This window comes from Sesamum indicum, linkage group LG4 (assembly GCF_000512975.1).
Source record: "Sesamum indicum cultivar Zhongzhi No. 13 linkage group LG4, S_indicum_v1.0, whole genome shotgun sequence".
Classification (NCBI taxonomy): domain Eukaryota; kingdom Viridiplantae; phylum Streptophyta; class Magnoliopsida; order Lamiales; family Pedaliaceae; genus Sesamum; species Sesamum indicum.
In genome coordinates, this window is record NC_026148.1 from 80,024 (window position 1) to 103,082 (window position 23,059).

General features: G+C 34.9%; 1 protein-coding gene and 2 long non-coding RNA genes across 4 annotated transcripts; 1 reads left to right on the forward strand and 2 right to left on the reverse strand.

The window, feature by feature from the left end:
* Positions 98–1,162, forward strand: LOC105159625. Its single transcript, XR_847618.2, has 2 exons — positions 98–175; positions 243–1,162. It is a non-coding gene; the product is annotated as an uncharacterized LOC105159625 (long non-coding RNA).
* Positions 873–1,631, reverse strand: LOC105159624. Of its 2 annotated transcripts, none has more exons than XR_847617.2 (3): positions 1,517–1,631; positions 1,270–1,392; positions 873–1,198 (listed from the first exon to the last, which is right to left on the reverse strand). It is a non-coding gene; the product is annotated as an uncharacterized LOC105159624 (long non-coding RNA). The 2 variants fall into 2 exon arrangements; XR_002286893.1 differs by lacking the exon at positions 1,517–1,631 and adding an exon at positions 1,473–1,491.
* On the reverse strand, positions 3,952–13,544 carry LOC105159626 (T-complex protein 1 subunit theta). Its single transcript, XM_011076738.2, has 13 exons — positions 13,240–13,544; positions 11,226–11,488; positions 10,991–11,137; positions 10,760–10,921; positions 9,389–9,466; positions 8,536–8,669; positions 7,489–7,561; positions 7,335–7,412; positions 7,075–7,197; positions 6,843–6,937; positions 5,728–5,937; positions 4,980–5,037; positions 3,952–4,251 (listed from the first exon to the last, which is right to left on the reverse strand). The coding sequence occupies exons 1-13, from the start codon at positions 13,388–13,390 to the stop codon at positions 4,186–4,188; spliced, it is 1,638 nt and encodes a 545-aa protein (XP_011075040.1). The 5' UTR covers positions 13,391–13,544; the 3' UTR covers positions 3,952–4,185.

Genomic DNA, 23,059 nt, shown 5'->3' on the forward strand with positions numbered 1-23,059 from the left:
AAACATATTTCATTTCTATTTTATACCTTAGCGGCTTTATGACTTAGTTATGTTTTGTCATATAACTAAAATTTTATTTTTGGTATTTTTGTAACAGAAAGGCAAAAGAAAACCAGATGCAAGGAATCAAGAACAAGTGGATAAGTGAACTAGATTAACAAGAAGCACTGCAACAGTAAGTTGTATAATAATATTAATAATATTCCTTTACATTAAAATTAACATTTGAATATAACATTTAGTTGCAAGGCATCCACATTTTAAGTAAAAAATCAGTGAGTAGACGTTTGTCACCTAACAAAGGAAGAAAGAATATGATGGTGATTAAGTCCACGGCAAAAAAGAAGGATATAGAGAAAGATTCCCAAGTTCTACAAAGAGCCACAAACAAGGATGCCAAGTTTCAATTTCATCAAGTGCAATAGGTCGATCAACTGTTTGGCATCTCAAATAATGTCCAACGTCATCACAAATCCAGTTCAAGAATGCAGCAAAAAAGAGGACCAGTATGAGCTACCACCAGGTTGCCAACAACAATGATGGATTGATACTGTTATGGAACATGTACATTTGGTGTTAACTTCAGCATATATACAGCCTTTGTTGGCTTCTTTTGAAATTTCTTTGCACATTCCACAACCGGTGTTAATTTCTGCACATGTACAGCCTTGGTTGGCTTCTTATGAATGTCCTTTGAACATTACAAAACAATGCCTTAGATCAATGAAATTAAAGTTCCAGTTTTTGTTGCCCAAGTTTCAATTTCTGTTGCCATTATTCCAGTGCATGATTATTTTCAATTCCATATATCTTATTTGCAATTGCACAGGTATATTAAGGAAACTAACAACAAGAGTTGCAGACTTACACAGGGACAAACTTACATTTTCATTCATAAACAATACTTACATTTACAACTAAATTGGCCATAATACAACTTTTTCCAAAACTAACATTAGCCAACATAGAGTAAACTAAAAACATGCTCGTCTACTCTTCTTCCTTGTTTTTCACATCATACTGTACACTGAAAAACAGCAAATACACAAATCCCCACATCACTTTCTCCTTTTTTTTTCTTTTGTTTTTTGTTCGTCTTCGAGCATGTTTATCCTTCGAATCAATCCTAGGATGATTTGTCGCGACCGCTCACACATTGGAGGATCAAGCCAAGAGAAGATGTTGCAACCCCCCTACCCTACCTCATGAAAAAAATTGATGAAAACATGAGCAAAAATAATTAAATTTCTTCAATATACTTTCACTTACCCTAAATATATCACATATGGCATATCTTCGGCCTGAGTTGAGATCTGTCCAAGATGTTTTCTTCACAGCTCACCTTCGCAGTAGCAATTCTCCTCCATTTTCCTTGTTTCCTCCGTTTTTCATCTATTAAGACAAAATTAGGGCAAATGATTTTAGATCTTGGCTTATAACAACTACTTGAGGTGGGAAATAGGTGAAATTACGTAAAAAGACATTGAAAATCAATCCTTATGTGCGTGCTTCTCACCCAGCCGAAAATCCCAATAATTTGCCTGAAAATTAAAGTAATTTGGCACAACATATTTGAAAGGTTGGGAGGCGAGTTATAAAAAAAATGATTGGGGATAAAGTGAAAAAGACCCCATAGGTTGGGTGTGTCTGCATTTTACCCTTAAAAAATTATTAGCATTTCAAACTATTGTATTATAAGTTATTAAATCGACTTCAAAATATAAACTGTAACATTGATAAATTTTATACCAAAATCCATATATAATTTACTACACCTCCACAATTAAAGAATCTATTTTCTTAAATTTTCTATTGAAAAAAAATAATTTTAGAAATATATATCTCAATATTTACACCAAAATAGTTGACTTAGTAACACAAAAACAAACCAAAATAAAAAGTTAAGAGTATAATCAACAAAACTAAAAAATTTTACCATGAAACTATCTATATATTCAGTCTTTATGGGCATTTCATAAAAATCTTAATAAATTACAACTATTGTAAACCATATAATAAATTATTATATTAGTACTTAAACGCTAACAAGGCCTCTGAATGACCGTTCAGAAAAGGCCTACCCATTTATTCCCAATCTATCACTTGCTCGTCCCTCTCTCATGAAAATGATCTCTCTTCTCTTGGCGACTTTGACTCATGTCTATAGCCAGTAGCTAAGACGATTCCATTCAAGCATTCTCATTCAACGATCTATCAATGCTGCCCTTATTCTTTATTTTTTTTTTTCAAAATTCCTTTCTTTCTACTAGTTCTTACATAACATAAGCAATTTGCAGGTATATTAATGATATTTTTCAAAATAATTCAAATTTTATAAAATATTTATAATTATTTTTTATAATAAATAAATAAATGTTATAATTATTTTTTTATGTACTTATTTAATTGAATAAGTTGGGAAAATAATAAAATAAAGAATTCATCAAAAAAATCAATAAAATAAATTAATTTTGAATATGTATGAATAATAAATTATTTAATAAAATTAATTAACCAATAAATATAGTTATTTTAGAGAAATAAGTATTTTAAACAATTCATATTTTCTGAATCATAGTGAAAATGTCAATTATTGTTATTTATTTTAAATGTCAATTACTTAAATAAAATTTTGAAATAAAAAATTATTAGTGTTTTAAACTATTGAATTATAAGTTATTAAACTAACTTCAAAATATAAACTGTAACATTGATAAATTTTATACCAAAATTCATATATAATTTACTACACCTCCACAATTAAAGAATCTATTTTCTTAAATTTTTTATTGAAAAAATTCAATTTTAGAAATATATATCTCAACAATTACACCAAAATAGTTGACTTAGAACGCAAAAACAAACCAATAAAAAGTTAAGAGATATATTGAAAAATAATAGAATCAACAAAACTCAAAAATTTTACCATAAAACTATTCATTAAAGACATTGTATAACAATCTTAATAAATTGCAATTATTGTAAACCATATAATAATGATTATATTAGTACTTAAACAAACAATTATTATTAATTATACCTTTCAAAATAATTCAAAATTCTATAAAATATTTATAATTATTTTTCATAATAAATAAAGTAATGTTATTTCCCACATGCAACTCATGCACCTTAGTAGTCGCATTAAAAGACTCAAAAATCTTATCAATTTTCCTCCTCTGTTCTGTTTTCACAATTAGCGTTCAGGATAAACATTTTTCTTTCTTATTTGATGCCTGGTAATGTTGAGATGATCCTCAAGCTGCTCAAGTCAGCTGGCAAAGAACCAAAATTTATTATTAATATAAAGAAATCTTATGCTTAAAAGGGAGTTAAATGGCACGACCACTTGTTAGGGCAGAAGCAGTACTCTACAATTGCAGAGTTTACCGATGAAAGAGTATACTCAACCAGATTATTATACTGAACTATAATAAGGCGGCCCAGATTTCAGCAAATTGGATTCCATCTCTTAGGATACCAAAACCATAGAAACCCCGTTTGTGTGGCTTGAGATACAGATACTACAACACCAGACCATGCCAAATCTGGGTAGTTCAGGCTGCATAACCATCCTACCACTTTCAGGCTCAATCTTATGGCAAATTAAGAAATCTAGGTGCTTTCTCCACTGATTTAAGTAGCTTGCCTGATGACAAACCATGAGGATGAATCTGTAAGAGACAGAAGAGCTCCATTCTACCCAACCTCAGGGGCATATTTACCTAATTCTCAGTTAACCTTATTCCACAGAATAACGCATCCAAATGGCTCAACAGCCAGGCACAAAATAATCTCAATGCCATCTCTCTAACAGTACTAACAGAAGGCAGCAGCATAGTTGTTTCTCAACACATAGATATGCAGTACAATTTAGTGTCCCAGAACTTGTGTTGGCCAGGGAATTGAGCTTAAGGAAAGGGAAGCACTACACACCAAAAATGAATAGTCTGTTGCAACACAACCATCAATAGCAGTCCACTAACCAAAATAGGAATGATAAGCAACATATACAATCAACACTAACCATTGAAGTAATAACAAATTTTTTCTTCACCCAAATAAAATAACATCAAAAAGGAATATGATGACCATAAAAGATAATATTAAAATTGATTTCCGACTTGATAAGGCTCAGGGGGGCTTCATCAAAAACATCTCAAGAAAATATGTAGCTAACAAAACTTAATCCTCATCCATCCCTGCAGGTGCGTCCCTTTTTGGACCACCAGCTGGTTTTGCCATTATGATCTGCAGGTAAAAAAGTAAGGTTTTAGCACCTAAGAACAGAGATGAAACTGCTTAACCAAAATAGAAAAGGAAGAATGAGTAGTAAAATTAAGATGATACTCACTTGTTTAGTTTAAAGAGCAAAACCGGTTGTTCTAAGAATATAAATAAACTATGACAGACCATTGCCTTACAAGGTTCATTAGGGTGGGAATGAGAGCACACTCAACCCTGGTAGGGGGGATGAGTACTGGGATATTTGGGGGTTGAGGGAGGGAGGGAGAGAGGAATATATAATAACCCTTACAGAAAAGTTGTGGGGGGAAGAATGCCAATAACAGAGAGCAATGTTGCAGGCAGGAAAGAAGTGCAAAAATATAATCCAAAAAGAAAATTCACAGATTAATCTAAACCAAAGCACGGAAAAACAGTTAGAAAGGTTGAAGACTCCAAATTTGGCAGTAATGGCAAGCAGAGCTGCAACCATCCAGGTGCCAGTTTTACGAAGTAGCAAGCGGAGTGGTAATCATCCCAAGAATCCACATTATCCAAAATAGGTAGCCAATCTGGGGCACAACTTAGATAACGAAGTATATGAATGATGACTCTTCCTAAAATCCCGGGATACTTCACTTACCTCACTCATATAAACTAAAGCAGTAATGTCAAAGCAACATAAAGCCCTCGAACACCAAAACCTACACCCAACATTCTGGAAAAAGATGAAAAGACTGACAAATGGTATTTACCTGATCTACTCGTAAGACAGTACAGGCAGCATCTGCAGCATACTTTAGGGCAAAGAATCTGCAGAAAATAGTAAAAAGACACACAAGAAATAACATAACCAGCTTGATTTGACTAACTATTCAAATATTGTGCACAATCAAGATCTTCTCAAAATCAAGCCACAGAAAAACGTATCAAGGATGACAACAGATGTGTTTGCTGACTACCATCCCAGTCCAACCAGGATAAGACAGATTTGGAACTAAAATTAGTTTCTCAGGCAGGTAAGAAAGCAAGTTGTTTTTCTTATCAACTTAAATTTTCAGGTATTCGTTGATTAATAAATCAAGTCTGACAACCTAAATACAGTGAAAAATTTGAAAAATAAAATGCCATCAAGCAGATTTATCTGCTACAATCTTTCCCTTCTGAGTAAGATCCAATTTGGTAAGGAATTTTAGTTCCATTGATACATTGAGAAGGTTTGAAGGTAAATCATAAATGTATTAGCAAAAGGCGCATGTGGTAGATTGAAATAATTGGCGTGGGTTTGGTTGACCACAGCTAAGGTGTGGAAGAAGCCAAGTTGCAATGAGAATAGACTAGCCCGACACCAAAGAAGAGGACTATGTGTTTGAACAAACCCCACCATAAACAACTCTAAGCAATTTCCAAAATTTTCAATTAGCAAGAATTATTTTACTGAAGAAAAGATGTGCCCAAAACTACAACTTCTAAATTATTCCACACTTACAAGTAGCAACTTACTTGGTAATGTGGAGGTCCCTTATATGCATGGTAGAGACATCCCTGCAGACACCATCCTCCAAATGGATGCCCACTTTGTTGTTACCGGATGCATGTTCAGCATATAAAGATGAAATGATTTCTATTGCATTAAGCCCAGCATTCTCAGCCAAAGTTTTGGGTATCATTTCAAAACTTTCCGCAAATTTTGCAATGGCATACTGATCCAATCTGGAAGATGACAATTAAACTCATTAAGGTATATACGAATCAATCAACATAACAAATGAAACTAATCAATCAACAACTTCACAATTAGAGTTTTGCAAATCCAAAACACAAATACAGCCAACATTCAGGAAACAACTATTCATTAAATCTTATACAATTGCCACAGGACAAATAAACTAGCCAAGACACAAGAATAACCACCAGAAGTATTGATACTCATATTTATGAACTAGTGAATCTGGAATGAGAGGCATTTGGTAAGTAAGAATGGATCACTAGAGAGACTCAACACATTACCCATTTTCTTTTTTGTACTGAATCTATCTAAATACTAATGCTATAGTAAGATACGCCTCATTTTAGGAAGAAGAGTGCTAGAGAATCATTTATAAATAGGATTTTTCAACAATGTTTGAATATGTATTTCTTTCTTTGGTTGGGGAAAATATTTGGGAGAAGTTGGTTTGGATAACTATTGCATGTTTAGGTTTTTCTTTCCAAGGAGGATATTTATATTAGTATGTGTGTGTATTATTTGATGATACAAGTATATATGTAGTGATTTGTTAGTCATATAAATATATAGGTAATGATTGGATTTGTAAGTAGATATTAATGGTGCTAAATCAATATATAATATGTATATATATAAGTTTAGGTGAGTGAATGAGTAGATGATGTACATATATATCGTATTATGCATAATGATGCAAGGGATATGCATGTAAGTGTGTACATAATGATTGTAGGTGGGTGTGTATATGATTGTAGTGATTGCGTTGCGGAGAAACTTCCTGGAAAACTCTCTGCCCAACACATTTTTGGTTAGGAATACCTGAAACTTCTCCCAAGTTATAACCGAACACAGCTAAAAGTTGTGCATAGATATATATCAAACAAAATACCCTGTTTCTTTGAAAGAAAATTCCTTCAGCCTTCTAGCTAATTCAATTTCAGTAGCTGCAGCTCCAGGTACTGTCCGACTATCTCTGCACATTGCCTGGAGGAAAAAAAAAATTAAGAACTAAAGTAACAATCTATTTTGTTCAGATGACAACAGAAAACTGTAATGTGCATTCTCTGATGGTAGCATAAAACAAAGCTACACTGGGAAACTTCATCATGAATGAATATTACCCTGTATGTATTCACACCATCATCAACTGCTCTTTCAAGGTCATCCAGAATGCTATCAGTGCTTCCTCGCAGCACAACAGTAGACACAGAATTTCCACCTTGTTCATTTTTAACAATTGTAACCTATTAGACATTAAGAGAATAAAATGTCAGCAAGGATGGAAGCAACAAAATTGAGGATGAGCAATATAAGCATAAAAGAAGCTTGGCTGTTATACCCTAGCCTATTTCTTAGCATAAAAGAAGCTTGGCTGTTATACCCTAGCCCCGCCTATTTCTTCCACTAAAACAGAATCAACATATCCAAGGTCATCTGGATTTGGCTGACTGAGCTTTAACTATTATCACAAAGAGAGCTGTTAGGGAGATCAATATACATGCACGATAAAACCCAATTGAATCTGTTACGCTTACAAGAGCGACAGCACCAGTAGTGCGGCAAAATCGTCTTAGTTCAAATTTGGAGCTGATTTTTAACACCATGAGCCTACAAAACCAAGTTTTGGAGGTTCAATCACATCAAACTATGAAGTACACAGAGTAAGGACAAAAGGACATGTGTGCATACACGAATAGCAGAAAATAAATAATCCCAAGAGCAAACATAGCAAGGTAATACAAAACAATTTGACTGATAAAGATTGTCCAGCAATAACCATAAGAAAGGATGGTGACAAATACTAAGTTCAATTTCCATCACTAATTATCTCCCAAGATGTCCTTTACCATTGTCCATTCTAAAACTTACAGGGGGCACGACCCAAACCCACCCCTTCCAAATTATCGACTTCAAGCCCAGGACGGATTTTTACTTTCTGGGCAAGCCGTAATATTTATAAATATCTTTTATTTATGTAAAAAAAATTAATATATATATTTGCAAAAAAAATAATATTTTTTGGCATAATAATAATTTATTAGTATTAATAAATAGTAGTTTAAAAAATTAAAATTAATTAATTGTGAAAATAGAAACTTTAATCCAGTTTTGCAGGTTAGACCCGCCGAGGCCGGCGCTTAAGAGGGGGGGAGGGTATTGAGTGTGACAAAACCCGGCCTGTTGCTATCAACGACCAAGAAACAAGATAATAACAAAACAGAGATGGAGTAAGGACCAGATAGACTTATTGATCACAAGTATTCTTTTGCAGATGAACATTTGGATTGGAAATAATACATCTATTTGCATCCCCACCCAGATACTCCATCTCAAAAGAAAGAGAAAAGGGAATTGAACACACACATTACTCATATATGACACTTGGCATATCCAACACAAGATGAGGGGACAAAAGTCATATAAACTTAAAAGAACCACTAGCTTGAATAGGCATGTAGAGATGAAGACTCAAGATATCATCACACTGGAGAGCCGTATAAATATCAAGGGCAATCTACCATTTATAACTGGCTCAAGGACTTTGATGGAAACATAATCAATACAAGGAAAGGAGACTCTACTTGTAGCGTTCACAAAAGTGCAATGCCATTTCCCCAACCGCTGCTCCACTAACAATGACCTTTGCACCTGAATCAGCAACTGCTTTAATTATCTCCTGAACCTTAGCTTCTTCAGTTTTTGCATAATTCTCAAGCTGCAAAGACATAAGACATACAGGATATATCAACTCTATCAGCATTTACTTCGAATTAAATTTGCGAGTTTTCTTACCTGCACGGACTTGCATCTGTTAAATCATTTAGGTTTCTTATAAGAGGACAACTCAGGAGGTAGTGGTGCTTCAACTGACATTGGATTCTAAACATTATTTTGACGACCATTTATAGTAAAAATATGAAAAAAAATTCAATTGATCTGAAGCTTTTTTTGCCCATCTACCAGAAATGGTATAAGCATATACTTTATGAATAGAAATGATAAAGTGACATGTAAAAGATATTAACCAATTCTGCAAATAGGATTCCACTTCAAAGATGCAAGAAGAAATGCCTCAATAAATTTACATAAACAAGTTCTATTTCCAAGTAATCAGTGTAAAAAGAAACTTAAACATTATGCAACTAACCCGTTACAAGAAAAGAAAATCTCCATCTAACTCTGTGTCGTTCAGTCTGTCAACCTCAGAACACTAATTAGGAGAAACTGAAAATAGAAGTTCAAAAAAGAGAAGCCCAATTGCCTGCTTGAATTTTATATTCAAATCTGAAAGAATAGTCCATAAACTTTCTTAAGATAATAAAACTAAATCGTAAAGCAAGGAATATAAGAAAATTCAGTAAAATGACAAAAAAGGAAAAAACATAGAAGAGCTTTAGAAGGCTGATGGCAGAGAGTGCAATTCTCATGTGGTACCTGCTCAGCATTATGAATAAGAACAGTTCCTTTGGTTTCTGTTGCAGTCGTATCAACACCCCCAACAAAAACAGCAACCTGAAACAGTGAATAACAAAGGACCAAATTCACCATACTACAGGCATTCAAAGACATGTTGACAAAACAGAAAGAATGGATCTCTCCATGTATAACAGAAACAGTCATTACAAACTCAGCAATGAAGTGGCAAGCCAGGCAAAAAAAACATGTCTTCATACAAGTAAAGTTTGAATTCTCTACCACAGTTTATGCTCACTCTCACAGCCACCTATTCCACCTCCAAACCCCTGCCCCCCAAAAAACTATACATAGGACAGGAAGAGAACAGAACTTAGAGCTTGTTTGGTTGAAATGGAAGTGAACGTATAAGAAAAATGGCAGAAAAAAGGAATGTATAAAAATGTTTTGTGTTTGCTTCAGAAGAATAATGCAGGGGAAGCAAAACAAAATGTATATAAACGCCATCGGAGCCCAATTTTTTATCCGTTTAAAATTGGCGAAAAGTGGAATTTTAAGGCTCCAAAGACATAAAAAGTCCTCATGCATTCATTACCGTTTTACCCATAAACATAGTTTCCGCCAAATATATAAATATATTTTCTCACTTACCTTTATCCCTTCTCCCACTAAAAAGGATATTTTTTTATTCTTGATATTTACAAGAAGAAATTTTATTTACTCTATTATCCATAGACATAATTTTTTCCATTTTAATTTTTATTTACATCGATACGAATTTTTCAAGTTTAATTCATAAATTCATCATAAGCAAATTAAAAAAATTTTAACAGTAACTTGTTCATTTCTCTGTCATACAACTAACGAAAAATTGTTAATGGATAAAACTATAAAAGTACATTAATAAATAAATAATCCTCCATGCACTATGTTTTATAATACCAAAGAGAAGTATGAGTTCACTTCCATTTGGATCATACCAAACAACTTAAAAAACTTACAGAAAAGTATTCTATTACCCCTTTGTAAAACATATTTCACTTGCTCTAACCCTTTCACCCTTCCTCTCATTGAACCAAAAGAAGCCTAAAAAGAATTCCAACAGCAAGCACCTCTTTAAATTCTGCATTTCTGACCAGGAGATGTATTGCCAACACTGGGAAGGTTTTTTCCAAAGGTTGGCTGTTCACAACGTCAAACAACCATGGGAACAAAACCAAACAACAGCTACACCTTTACAGGCACTTTATTACAACATATCTACCCATGGCTATCAACCTATCCCTGGAATACCACAATGAATCATAAAAACAAAACAGGACTTCGGCTTCTTTAGATGCGAGGAAAACAAGACGGGAAAATAATGCAGCAACCACTTACGGTGATACTCACCTTAGCCTTTTCCACTCTCTTGATAGTCCCAACAGCATCACTCTTCAATACCATGCCCCGAACTACAACAGAATCGTGCAAACCTCCACCCAAGAGCTTTGCAACTCTGACATTATCCACGTTGAAGTTAACAGGATTCTTGGGACAAACTTGCATACAAGCCTGCAAAGAAAACAGATTGCTGCTCAGTAATGCGAAATTAGTACACTGACAGTAGCAATTCAGATTTACCTCAGCAATGAGAGGACATAATACATCCTCTTGGCCAAATTGTTTGCTGGCTACTGCAGATCTCATTCGTGAAATGACATCATCTTTATCTCTAACATTCATACTTTCAGAACCTTCTTCAACCAATTCCTCCAATATCACAACTGTCTACAATACGTCATGCTTTAATTAACAATCAAGGAAGAACATTATTACATCTCTTCAGCTTTAATAGAATGAGATCACAATGTCAAACCTTATTAATGGCCTTTGTGTATCCAATGATAATCTCACTAGGGTGCAGGCCCATCCTAATAAGTTCCTCGGCATTTTGAAGAAGCTCCCCAGCAAATGAAATAGTCAAATTAGCTCCATCCCCAATCTCCTCTTGCTGTGCTTTCCCAGCCAAGACTAAAATTTTAGCCGCGGGATGCTGAACCTCCAGCTCATTTACAATTGTTCCAGCATCATTTGTGACAAAGAGCTTATCCAAATGATTGATAACCATCTTATTCATGCCTGAAAGAGAGATGAAGAGTCATGATTGATAATGGGAAGACATATGATTAGCTGATATGACCTAGATTCTAGAAAACTGATGAGGTTGCATAAACTAACACTAGAGCAAAATATACTAGCATGTACCATAAGGTTTTGAAATGTAAGTGAGAAAGGAAAAGCAATCCGGTTAACTAAACAAGAGTACTCCAATATGAAACTGGAAACAATACATTTAGTGTAATCAATATTCCCCTAAGCACAGCAAGGGGAAGCACAATGAAAAGTGAAACAGCATTGATCTAGTGAATAAATGTCAATTAAGCTACAGCATGTTGACAGATGTTTATGAGGGAACAACTTCTTTATAAATTCTTAAAATAAGAAAACCATAATGTTCTTAAGAAGTCATAAAAGAGAATACCGCAAACCTATATTTCCAGATAGATCATTTCATCTTTGACCATTGCATTTGAAGGCATAAAAGTTGAGAATTAAGCTGAGAAATCATTTGAAAGCTATGCCATCAAGCTACAATTAACGGCTAAAACACATTTCCACAGATAGATGAGAAGCTTGAAACTTGTTAAAATATAGAAGTGCAGAGGGCTAAGATTTAAATAGTATTATTATGAACCTGTTAGCTAGTGCTCTAGCATTTTATCTACGTCTTGATAGTTCAATTTGTTGTTAAGGCATCCATTGAGAATACAAACAAGCTTCACTTGTCTCAAACCTCTCAAGCACCTCAAGATCTTACAAAATGAGCTTAAGATGAGGTAAAGAATAGTTATTATCGAGCCTAGAAGATAGCGTTCTGGGGAACTCGTGTTTCACAGGTTTACTGAGTACAATGGAGCACTGTTGTCTAGTCATAGTTTGGCAAACAGAGACACTAAAAGAAATCCAAACCTGCATCTCTCCAAAAATGGTCGTTTTAAATTTTAATTCATCCATATAAGAGCTACAACTAACAGAGCTATACTGGCTTACTATGCCTGCAAAATTGTAATCTAACACTTTTATGAAGTTCTGCAATAAATTGTTAGGAAGTCAATGCCAAAAAATACCAGTATAACTTTGTTCAAAATTCACCAAGTTTATGGATCAATAGCCAGGCTAGGATTTGTGAAGTCTAGTTCACAAAGGATCTTTGTTAGTTAAAATAATTACGAAAAACTGTACTGGAACTGATCTGATCCTGTGCTACTAGTTCTCAATCAAAAACTAAGGAACACGTACTGCATGAGCAAGGGTAGTCTAAGCTACACTGTGGAAAACCTCAGATACAAGTAAAAATTACTTGTACAGCTAAAGGCCCTGTCTTATTCTTCAACTGGGATTAATTGAAAGAAAAATTACTATATTACACGAAGATCAAAAACCAAGGTACTATTATTTATAAACTTGTTTACTTCTGCAAGGAGTTCAACTCGGTCTCACTTAGCCATTTAGTATATGTGAGGACGTGTGTCCGTTTGTAGGAGGGGAGCCAGTGCCTCTGAGAAATCAATCCTCGAGAAACAAAGATCCCAATCAAAGCTAGTGTTTTAAGTACATTTTCAGTAAACTAAGTTTGGCTCGGTATTTTAACAGGGACTGTAATAAGTACAGTCTTACCTACATTACCAGTAGACGCTGATACACTATGAAACTGAACGCTTTAGTGAGTAGGCCAACCCAGTCAGAGTGAAGTATAATCAACAAACAAAAGTATATGAACAAATAAATCCGAAAGTCCTTAAGAAAGGAAAGGGAAAAAAGAGATAAACCATTGGGGCCGAGAGAGGTGCGAGTAATGGTCGAGAGCTGCTTGCAGGCGTCGATGTTTTTCAGCACCGCCTCATCCAACCCCGACAGATGGCGATGGCCCTCTTTCAGCATTGTCTGTATCCCATACGGTTGCATTGAGAACCCTACCATTTTTGCGAGAATGCTACTGATTTGTTTGGAAGGAGTTCTCTATGGATCACACTCGGGCAAACGGGAAAAAGCCAGCAGGGTGGTTACTGTTATAAGTGAAACTGGGAGAGAGAAGCCCTAGAAGACCCCACAGTGTCCACAAGCCACGACTGATGGCGAAGAAAAAACTTAAAATACATTTTACTCCCTTCTACTTAATCTTTTTCGGTTAAATGTAATTTTTATAAATAGTAAAAAATATAGTACAACAATCATTAATTAGGTAGTGTTTTTCTCAAAAGGCAAGGGATACGCCACAATATATAGAGTGCATGTGTACTAACAGAGCTAACTAAGATAATGTGAAGTATATGCTGTCTAACACCCTCCACAATTAAGCTAGTTACAATATTCGGGTTCCGGTCAATATGCTCGAATCGTCTACGATTTCTCTCTCTCCATATATGGTCGATACACGCACTCAGTAATACGCGATAGGCCACATTAATGATATGTTTACCCCTTCACCTCCTTGCAGCTCACTCAACATCCGTCGTCCAATCTCTATTAGGCCACGCAAAGCATACAACTTGTCTAATAGCGTGAAGGCATCAGCGACTGTACCGACATCGGAAGAATAGGTGTGTGTGTGTGTGTGTGTGTCTCCACCTCATCCTCATCATATAATACACATCTACCTAAGTGAGATAGCCATGGTTAGTCCGTCGTATATATTTTCTCCAATATAGCAAGCCATAAGATAAACATGTGGCGAGGTATCTTTGAAGCGCCCAAAAGTAGTAAAGTCCAACCTACTTTTGAGCCTGATGGATCAAATAATCGGTATAGAGCCTGGGTTGTAGGGATTCCACCGGCAAATCTCCAAACAATTCGATCATTATCCCCATGAATCGGTGGAAGCGTGTGAGTAATCTCCAAATACTCTATGTTAGTAATGAGAGGTCACTGCCACTGACCTCCCTAGATGACAGAGCTAAGTCTAATGGATTCATGAAGACCAAGGATGATCGGCCCCCTCCGGAATCTCTCCATAAGAGGACCGAGATGATGCCATGGGTCCTTCTAGAGATAAAAGTCACCTCCATCTCCAATATGGTATTCCACATTGGTCGCAGCCACGTTCGTAGACGGGCTATTTTCTTCCAACCCCACGAGCCTCTATGATCAGGGATAGTCCATATTGAAGCATCGCGTAGTCGCCCCTGGTATAGCCAATCAACCCAAATGGAAGTCCTATCACACCGGATGACATCACATAATTTTTTGCATATGAGAGCATGGTTCATTGTGCTAATATCCCTCAGCTCTTGTCCTCCCTTAACCAGTGGTTTACAAACCTCCTTTCAGGCCACTTTGACGTAACCATTGCTCCCTGTTCCCTTCCATAAGAAAGTCCGCAGGCGCTTTTCGATGTTCTTAATAACCCCTTTTCGTAGTATGAATGCCGAAACTTAGTAAACACTTAGAGTCATGAGTGCAGATTTAATAATTTGCACCTTCCCCGCATATTAGAGTGTCAAACCCTCCCAACCAGCAATACATTCATCAATTTTTTTCAGTAAAGGTTGGCAGTCAGAAATAGACAATTTAGAAGAGATCAAGGGAAAGCCTAAGTACCTCATCGGTAGAAGCCCCTCCTGAAATCCAAGCACCGCTAACATCTGCTCTTTTAGTCCTTGTGCAGATCGGGAGATAATAAGATGACTCTTCTCCACATTAACTCGTAGTCCTGACCTCGTCCCAAACCAATCTAATCCGTCTTTGAATACTTTAATGGAGTCAATGTCAGCACGGCAGAACAATAAGAGATCATCAGCGAACCCCAGCTAAAAAATACGAGAAGGCTCACATTTCCATTGGAAGGTAAAGCCCTCGTCCTGGTCGATCATCTGTAAAAATACCAGGTGCATCACCTCCATCACAAGTACAAATAGGTATGGCGAGAGTGGACCGCCCTATCGAATGCCTCGGGCACCTGCGAAAAAACCATGCGGTTTTCCGTTCATCCCCACCGAGAATGAGGTAGTGGTGACACACTCCTCAATCCATTTCATGAATACCACTGAAAACCCCGAAGAGTTGCAACACAACTAATAAAAAATCTCATTCTACTGTATCGTAGGCCTTGCGAATATCCACTTTTAATGCATACCTCCGTGGTAACCGCATTTGATTGTAGCTGGTAAAGAGTTCTTGTGTTATCATAATGTTGTCCCCTTATACCAGGTATGAATGCAGCCTGATAGGGACTAATTAACTTGTCCAACACCACACTCAATCTTTGAACAAGTAGTTTCGCAATAATCTTATACAAAACGTTGCAACACGAAATAGGACGGAAATCAGCAACAGTCATAGGGGAGTGTACCTCAGGAATAAGTGCCAAAAGTGTGCTGTTAATTTGCTTCAGTAGCCTCCCCGTTGTAAAAAAATTCAAAACAACGTTAGTGACCTCACTCCCCACCACCGACCAAACAGCTTTAAAGAATCCTGAAGAAAAACCATCAAGCCCCGGAGCTTTGTCGTCAGCATTATCAAATACCGCAAGTTTCACGTCCTCCAATGTAAATGGCAAGATAAGATGTGAGGCCTGCTCATCAGATAATACATGTTGCGCCCATGGTCTCATGTATCGAAAATTCATAACCTCACAGCGTCGACTCCTCCCAACAAGGACTGATAATAAGCTACAAATTCATGGCTCACAGCGTTCGGCTCCGTGTGAGTGGTCCCACGAGCATCATTAATTTGAAGAATCCTTCTCGCAGTTCGCCTCTGTGCAATTTTGCGGAAAAACACGCGAGAGCATTAGTCCCCTCCCTTCATTCACTCCATCTTAGCTCTCTACTGTAACATAATTTGTTCATGTTTGACCGCCTTAGAATAAATAAGGCGACAACAGTGTTCCAAAAATATGAACAACTCATCTTGTCTATTCAAGCTGGCCAAAATTTATGTCGTCTCCAGGAATCCTTCTACAAATTGTACATTATGCGTCAGGTTCCCCTTCTTCCGCCGTTGCTCCCGAAATACAGGTTTGAAAGCCTTTAACTTTCGGGTGACTGCATACATGGGAGCTCCTATAACTTCATGCAGTCAAATATTCTGCACACTGGGATAAAGTTCGGTGAGAGAGTAAGGTAGTTATTGAACCGAAACATACCTCAGAACTGTCTTTGACTATCCCCTGATATTACCATCGGTGAGTGATCAGATGTGTGTGGGGTAAGGCAGAAATAGAATGCCGTCAGAAACCTCGTCGCCCAGGTATCGTTAGTGAGCCTCCGGTCTAGCCTCTTCCATAGATTCCTCGGGCTGGCACTACAGTTATGCCATGAAAATCATTCACCCTGCATGGGTAATGGCAGTAATCCAGCATTTTAGATACATGTATTGAACTCCTCCATTGCCATTCGTATGTCTCCCCGACAATCCACAGACCTCGCTTAAATCTCTTACCGCATTAAAGTCACCTCCAACAATCCACGGTAAGTCCACATATTGTGTAGCAAGCAGTTCAAGTGAACCCCATAAATCCCGCCTATCGGCTACTTCATTCGCACCATAAATAACAGTAAAGATAATGGGCTCATGCACTGCTAGAATGTAACCTGAACTGAGCAACTAGATCTTTGACAGCTAGTTGGTGGTCCCTCTTGTTCAGACCACGAACATTCCATACAGCCGTATATTCTACTTTAGTCTTGTTTCACTTTAATGCGTCACCTGACTCTCTCATACTCTAATAAATACTTCAAATTCATTTCTATTTTAGAAAATTAATTTTGTAAGTCAAGTAATTTGATTGAACAAATTTTATAAAATAAATTATTTTAAAAAAATTATGAAGATTCTTTTGATACTATAGTTAACTTACTTAATTTCATCCAATTTATTGACTAATTGTTAATTACATATATTGGTATTTAAATAAATTCCATAGCAATGATAAATTGCTAGAAAATTAAAAAAATATTCAAAAATTGTATTTAACAAAAATTATAAAGTTGTATTTGGAAATATTATTCTTATTAAATAGAAAAAATGAGATTTTTAAAATAATTTAATTTATAATCATTGTAAGACCGGAAGTTATAAAATATGAGGGGTTTGAGTAAATAAATTCTTATGAATTAATGGATAAATTATAAGTATTTTTATGAAGTTTAGAGTGTCTAGTTACTAATAAGAACTAGAATGAATATTTGTATTTTGATAAAAGCAAAATATTAAAGAATTATTAAGAATTGTACAAATAATATTTAATATTCTATTTAAAAATTAAGACATTTTCAATATATTAATTATATGTGTTATAACTCATTATAGGATACGTGGATAAAATGAAAGGACTGAACAATTATCGTTTTGGTAGCTAAAAGCATTGTAAGGTCGAGGTAAGTAAATAATTAGTGTTATCTATATATATATTTTTTTCTTGTGATACTATTGTTGTATAAATTTTGTAATTGGTGTTGAAATTGATTTATCTTGAAATGTATAAGTGATGGATGATTTAATTTGGATGATGATATTGTGAACGTGAAATGAGAAAATGCATGAAAATACTCCATGTTGTATGATGTATGGGTGGGTGCCTAAAAATGATAATATATCAATATATGATTTTACATTACAAGTTGCTTACAAGAATGGTAATATGTGAAAATGAAGGAGTGGTGGAAATTAAATATAATTATGATATGAATATCCTTTGATGTTGTTGAAAAGCATGTACGGCTAAATGAAATAAAAAGACCTATGATGCGATATGAGAAAGAAATAAAATAAAAAGAGCTTTGACGCAATACGAAAAATAGTTATGATACGATGTGAAAAGGGCTATGATGCTATAAAAAAGAGCTATGATGAGACATAAAAGAGATATGATGCGAATTGAAAAGGTTGTGATATGAAATGAGATTGATGAGCAGGTTGTCAAGGAGATTCACTTGAACTTTATATAATGGTGATATCGAATCTATGGGAAAAACACTATATCACCTTTTGGTAAGCAGACTAAAAAAGAAAAAAGAGTTTAACTAATTATTTATTGCGAGTTGGCTATGTGGTGCAATAAAGCTGATTATGTTGGGATTAAATTGATTATATTCTACTCATATTACCTACTTATCTTGTTTGGGCTATATTTGATATACTTATATAGATAGGGTTGGTTATTTACTTACTGAGCTGCAGGCTCATTCATTTGTTGATAATTTTTTTCAGAAGTAGATCTTGAGGTGTCTACCTGTCGAAAGCTAGGTCCAAACACTATATTCAGTCAGGTTGGGCCAGTACACAATTTTTTCCTCATTGTCAGTTAAAATACAAATTACATTGTAGTTGTATAAAGAGGAATTAAAAGTGTGGGAACTACTTGTGTTGGATTACTTTATGGTGTTTGATATATGCGTGTATATATAAATTGAGTGTTGAAAGTTAGGCCAATTTTTTATTTTTTATTTTCACTGGAAAATAAATTATTTCAATTTTGTATAGATTTTCATATGTAATCAGAATATATTTGGATTAGTTAATAAGATTATATTTTATATTAAACTGTCGTGTTAAATCAATAGATTTTCAATGAGAATATGTATAAACAAACATATTTCTATTTTAATTACTATTTCAAAAATTAAAAAATTAAAATGGTAAAACACAAACAAACCTACCCATGTGAAGGGAGTGGATCGGTCCGGGAGCACATGGCGGAAGCGTGAGCGAACAAAAATGTGCATAATAATAAAATAAGGTTTGACCAAGGGGTGGTAATTCTCGTATGTTTGATGTAACATATGTGGGTTTAAATAATAATAAGCAATGAAAAAGTCCATGCATACGAGACTATAGAGAATAAGTCGAACCAAAGATACAATTAACATAAACGGATGTTACCTTTTATTCTTTCAACCAGCAAGTATCCTTGTTGACTTGTTCACATTGGATTCAATGTAGAAGGTATCCAAAGATAATCCACACCACACGAAGGAGAGATGATTTGGATCTCCTTGCTAGAGGAAATTAAGAACCGGTTTTGGAAGACAAGGATATAAAAGAACTACACTATGAGGTAGTGGATTCTCTTTATTAAATCTCTTTTTACTCTTCACTTGATCACAGATCAAAGAGAGCAAGAGAGATTTGTGTGGTTGTGTTGGGCGGCCGAGTTGTGTGTGTTGTGATTTGGAGTGTATGTATTGTTGTATGCTTGTTTGATGGGAGAGTGAAAATATGTCCAAGTACATTCCCACTCAATCCCCTCAATCAAGCCTCTTTGGTAAGATGAAATTATACTATGTGGAAAAGCCATAATTAGTGGTCGAGTTCTGCGTTCCTAGTCACCTCTCCTTTTCAAATGGGGAGGAGTCCAACTCCTCCTCTCCATTCCTAATTTGAAAGTCAACTCTCGGTGCATGGGCCCTAATTTAGCAGATTGGGCTTCGTTTAAAAAAAAATTAAAACAAGCATATAGGTCCAATGAATTTTAATCAAGTTCAATTTAATAGAATCCAACTAAATTAGGCCCAATGTCATTTAATCCAACTAAAGACCTAAGCTTAAATACTCTTAATTAATAAATTTAATTTATTAATCAAGATAGGCCCAATAAAATTAATCCAATTGATTTAATCTTGGGATAACCATCCAATGGATTATCCCATGTATAAACAATCCAATCTACGTCTTTCAAAATTAACTTCAAATTAATTGCTCTACCTCCTCGGTGATCTATGTGTGCCTTTTTAGACCCACCCTCAACTAGACTTAGGCTAGTGTCCAACATAACTTATTAATTAAATTAAATTTAATTAATTATTCTTTATTAACCATTAATAAAGAAAGCGCGTTACCATGGATGACCGTCTAGCAATGGTCCATAGCACTAGAGACTAGATGAGTGTCAGTATGAATATTTAGGCTCGGAGTTCCATACGAGTACAGTCCTTCAGTCTACCATCTCTCAGCCTTAGTCTAGGGCATGAAATTGGGTATTGGTTATTATCCTAGATTAGGCATCTAAACTTTAATACTTGAGACTGCATTTTGCTCCATTACTCAACATAGAGAACTATTCTCTATTAGACCAACCACTATAGCCACAAGTTCAGAAAGCATGAATGCTGCTACAAGTGCATAGGAGATACTGCTATCACATACTGATGAGGGACGGATCTTCTTCTTGAAACCCATCATCTTCACTACACATGTTGACTGCACTTGACAAGACTTATAATGATCATATTAGTAACATGATCATTTCTCTTCAGATCCAAGATACAACTATCGTTTGCACGTGATTGCAGTGGTTCCTCAAGTCTAATGAACCTTTTACATACAATAGTATACTTGGTCATTCGGAATTGAACCTTTTTCGGACATTTATTTTTATCTTTCATCAAAAAATCAAATTCATGACAAAGGAAGGGTAGGACTAGTTCATGGGGATCAAAGGGTATCTAGAGAATGCTATAACATGGTTGTAACAATAGAAAAAAAACCAAACAAAATAGGGAAAAAATTATGCAAGGAAGAGAATATAGAGAATCAAAGGATAGTACCTATGGAGAATAAAGCAATTCAATTGTTTACAGGGAACTCGAGCAAAGTAACTAGGATTGGGGTAGAAATGAGCACAAGAATGGAGACTCTGATTGTAGACTTCTTGAGAGCCAATGCGGACATATTCGCTTGAGAGCCTATAGATTTGTAAGGGATAGATTCTAAAGTCATTATGCATAGCTTGAATGTAGAACCAAAAACGCGACCGGTTCAACAAAAAAGAGAAATTTTGGTGTTGAGTGGAACAAAATTATAACAAATGAGGTATAAAAATTGTTGGAATCTAGATATGTTTGTCGAAGTGCAGTACATGGACTGGTTAACCAATATCGTGGTCGTCTCTAAAGAGTAGGGAAAATGGCGTACGTGCACATACTTCATGGATATTAATAAGGCGTGCTCTAAAGACCTATACTCGTTAACACTCATTGAAAGTTTGGTTGGATTCTACAATCGAGTGTGCTCTACTCAATATGATAGACGATTTCCAAGAGTATCACCAGATCGGCTTAACGGAAGAGGATCATATAAAAATGTCTTTTATCATAGAAAAAGGGCATATTTTGCTATAAAGTGATGTTGTTCGAGCTGAAGAACACAAGAGCTACATATCAAAGATTGGTTAACAAGATGTTTGATAGTTTAATTGATAATATGATGTAGGTATATGTTGATGATATGGTAGTAAACAGTGAAAAACAAGAGGATCATTTGGGGCATCAGGGAAAATGTTTCACCATTATCAAATAGTATGTATGAAGCTCAACTAGACCACGTGTACATTTGGGGTCAAAGGCTGAAAGTCCGTAGGCTATTTAGTCACAGTACGAGGAATTGAAGTGAATCTAGAAAAAGTGAAAGCCATCATGGAAATGGAGTCTCCTAAGTCGATCAAGGAGATATAACAATTGACGGGTCGGATAGCCTTGCATGGGAGATTCTTGTCCAGATCGGCGGGTAGAAGCCTTCCCTTTTTCAAAATTTTAAGGAAGATGAAAGAATTCAAATGGACCAATGAATGTGAACATGTTTCCCAGGAGTTGGAAACATACTTTACCAAGCACCTCATGTAACGCCCAAAAAATTATAATATATAATTGGGGGCTTAATTGGTAAATTTTTATAAAACTTAGTTTATTAATAAATAAATTATGCTCCATAATTGGAATATAATAAAATTTGAACGGATTAAATTGGAGTTCATTATAATATTTTGGGACAATTTATATTAATTAAAGAAATTTAGGAGGGACGTAATGGGTATTTTAAGAAAAAAATAATTAAATAAAAATAATAATAATACTAATATTATACATATGTAAATAATATTTATATATATATTAATAAATATATATATATATATATATATATATGAAGAGAGAGAGAATTGAGAGTGGGAGGTGGGCCATCCCCCCACCGCCTCACTCTCTTCTCTCTTATTTTGTCCACACACACATACACATTACACACACACACAATACAAGTAGTGGAAATTGCAATTGTTCGGCCGAAAACGGAAGAGAGAAACCGAGGTACGAAAATGTAATTTTAATTTTTATTAATTTATATAATTATATTATTTAATTAGTTCATTTATTAAATATTATTTATACTAAGTGATGTATTATATAATTGGAGTATTTTACGAGTTTAGCTATTTAAATTAGTGTCGTATTAACTCTCACAATTGCTATAAAAATAATATAGCTGGGTAATTAAAATATTAGATTTGTTAGATTTAATTATTATTATAGCTAATTTATACAATTTCGTCGGAATGATTAATCAAATATATAATTCTATGTATTATTGTTTAATTAAATTGTATATTAGCAAGAAATTGATAGAAAATTCATAGAAATATTTCGAGAATTATATTTAATAAATGGTATGTTAATAAAGAGGAAAAATGAAGATTTGTATTTCGATAGAAATGGAATATTAAAGAATTATTAGAAATTGTACAAATGATAGTCAATATTATATTTAAAAGAAATTATGATATTCTCGATATATTAATTGTGTGTGGTATAACTCATAATAGGATACGGGGTAGAGTGAAAGACCGAATCACTACCTATTGGATAGATAAAAGCGTTGTAA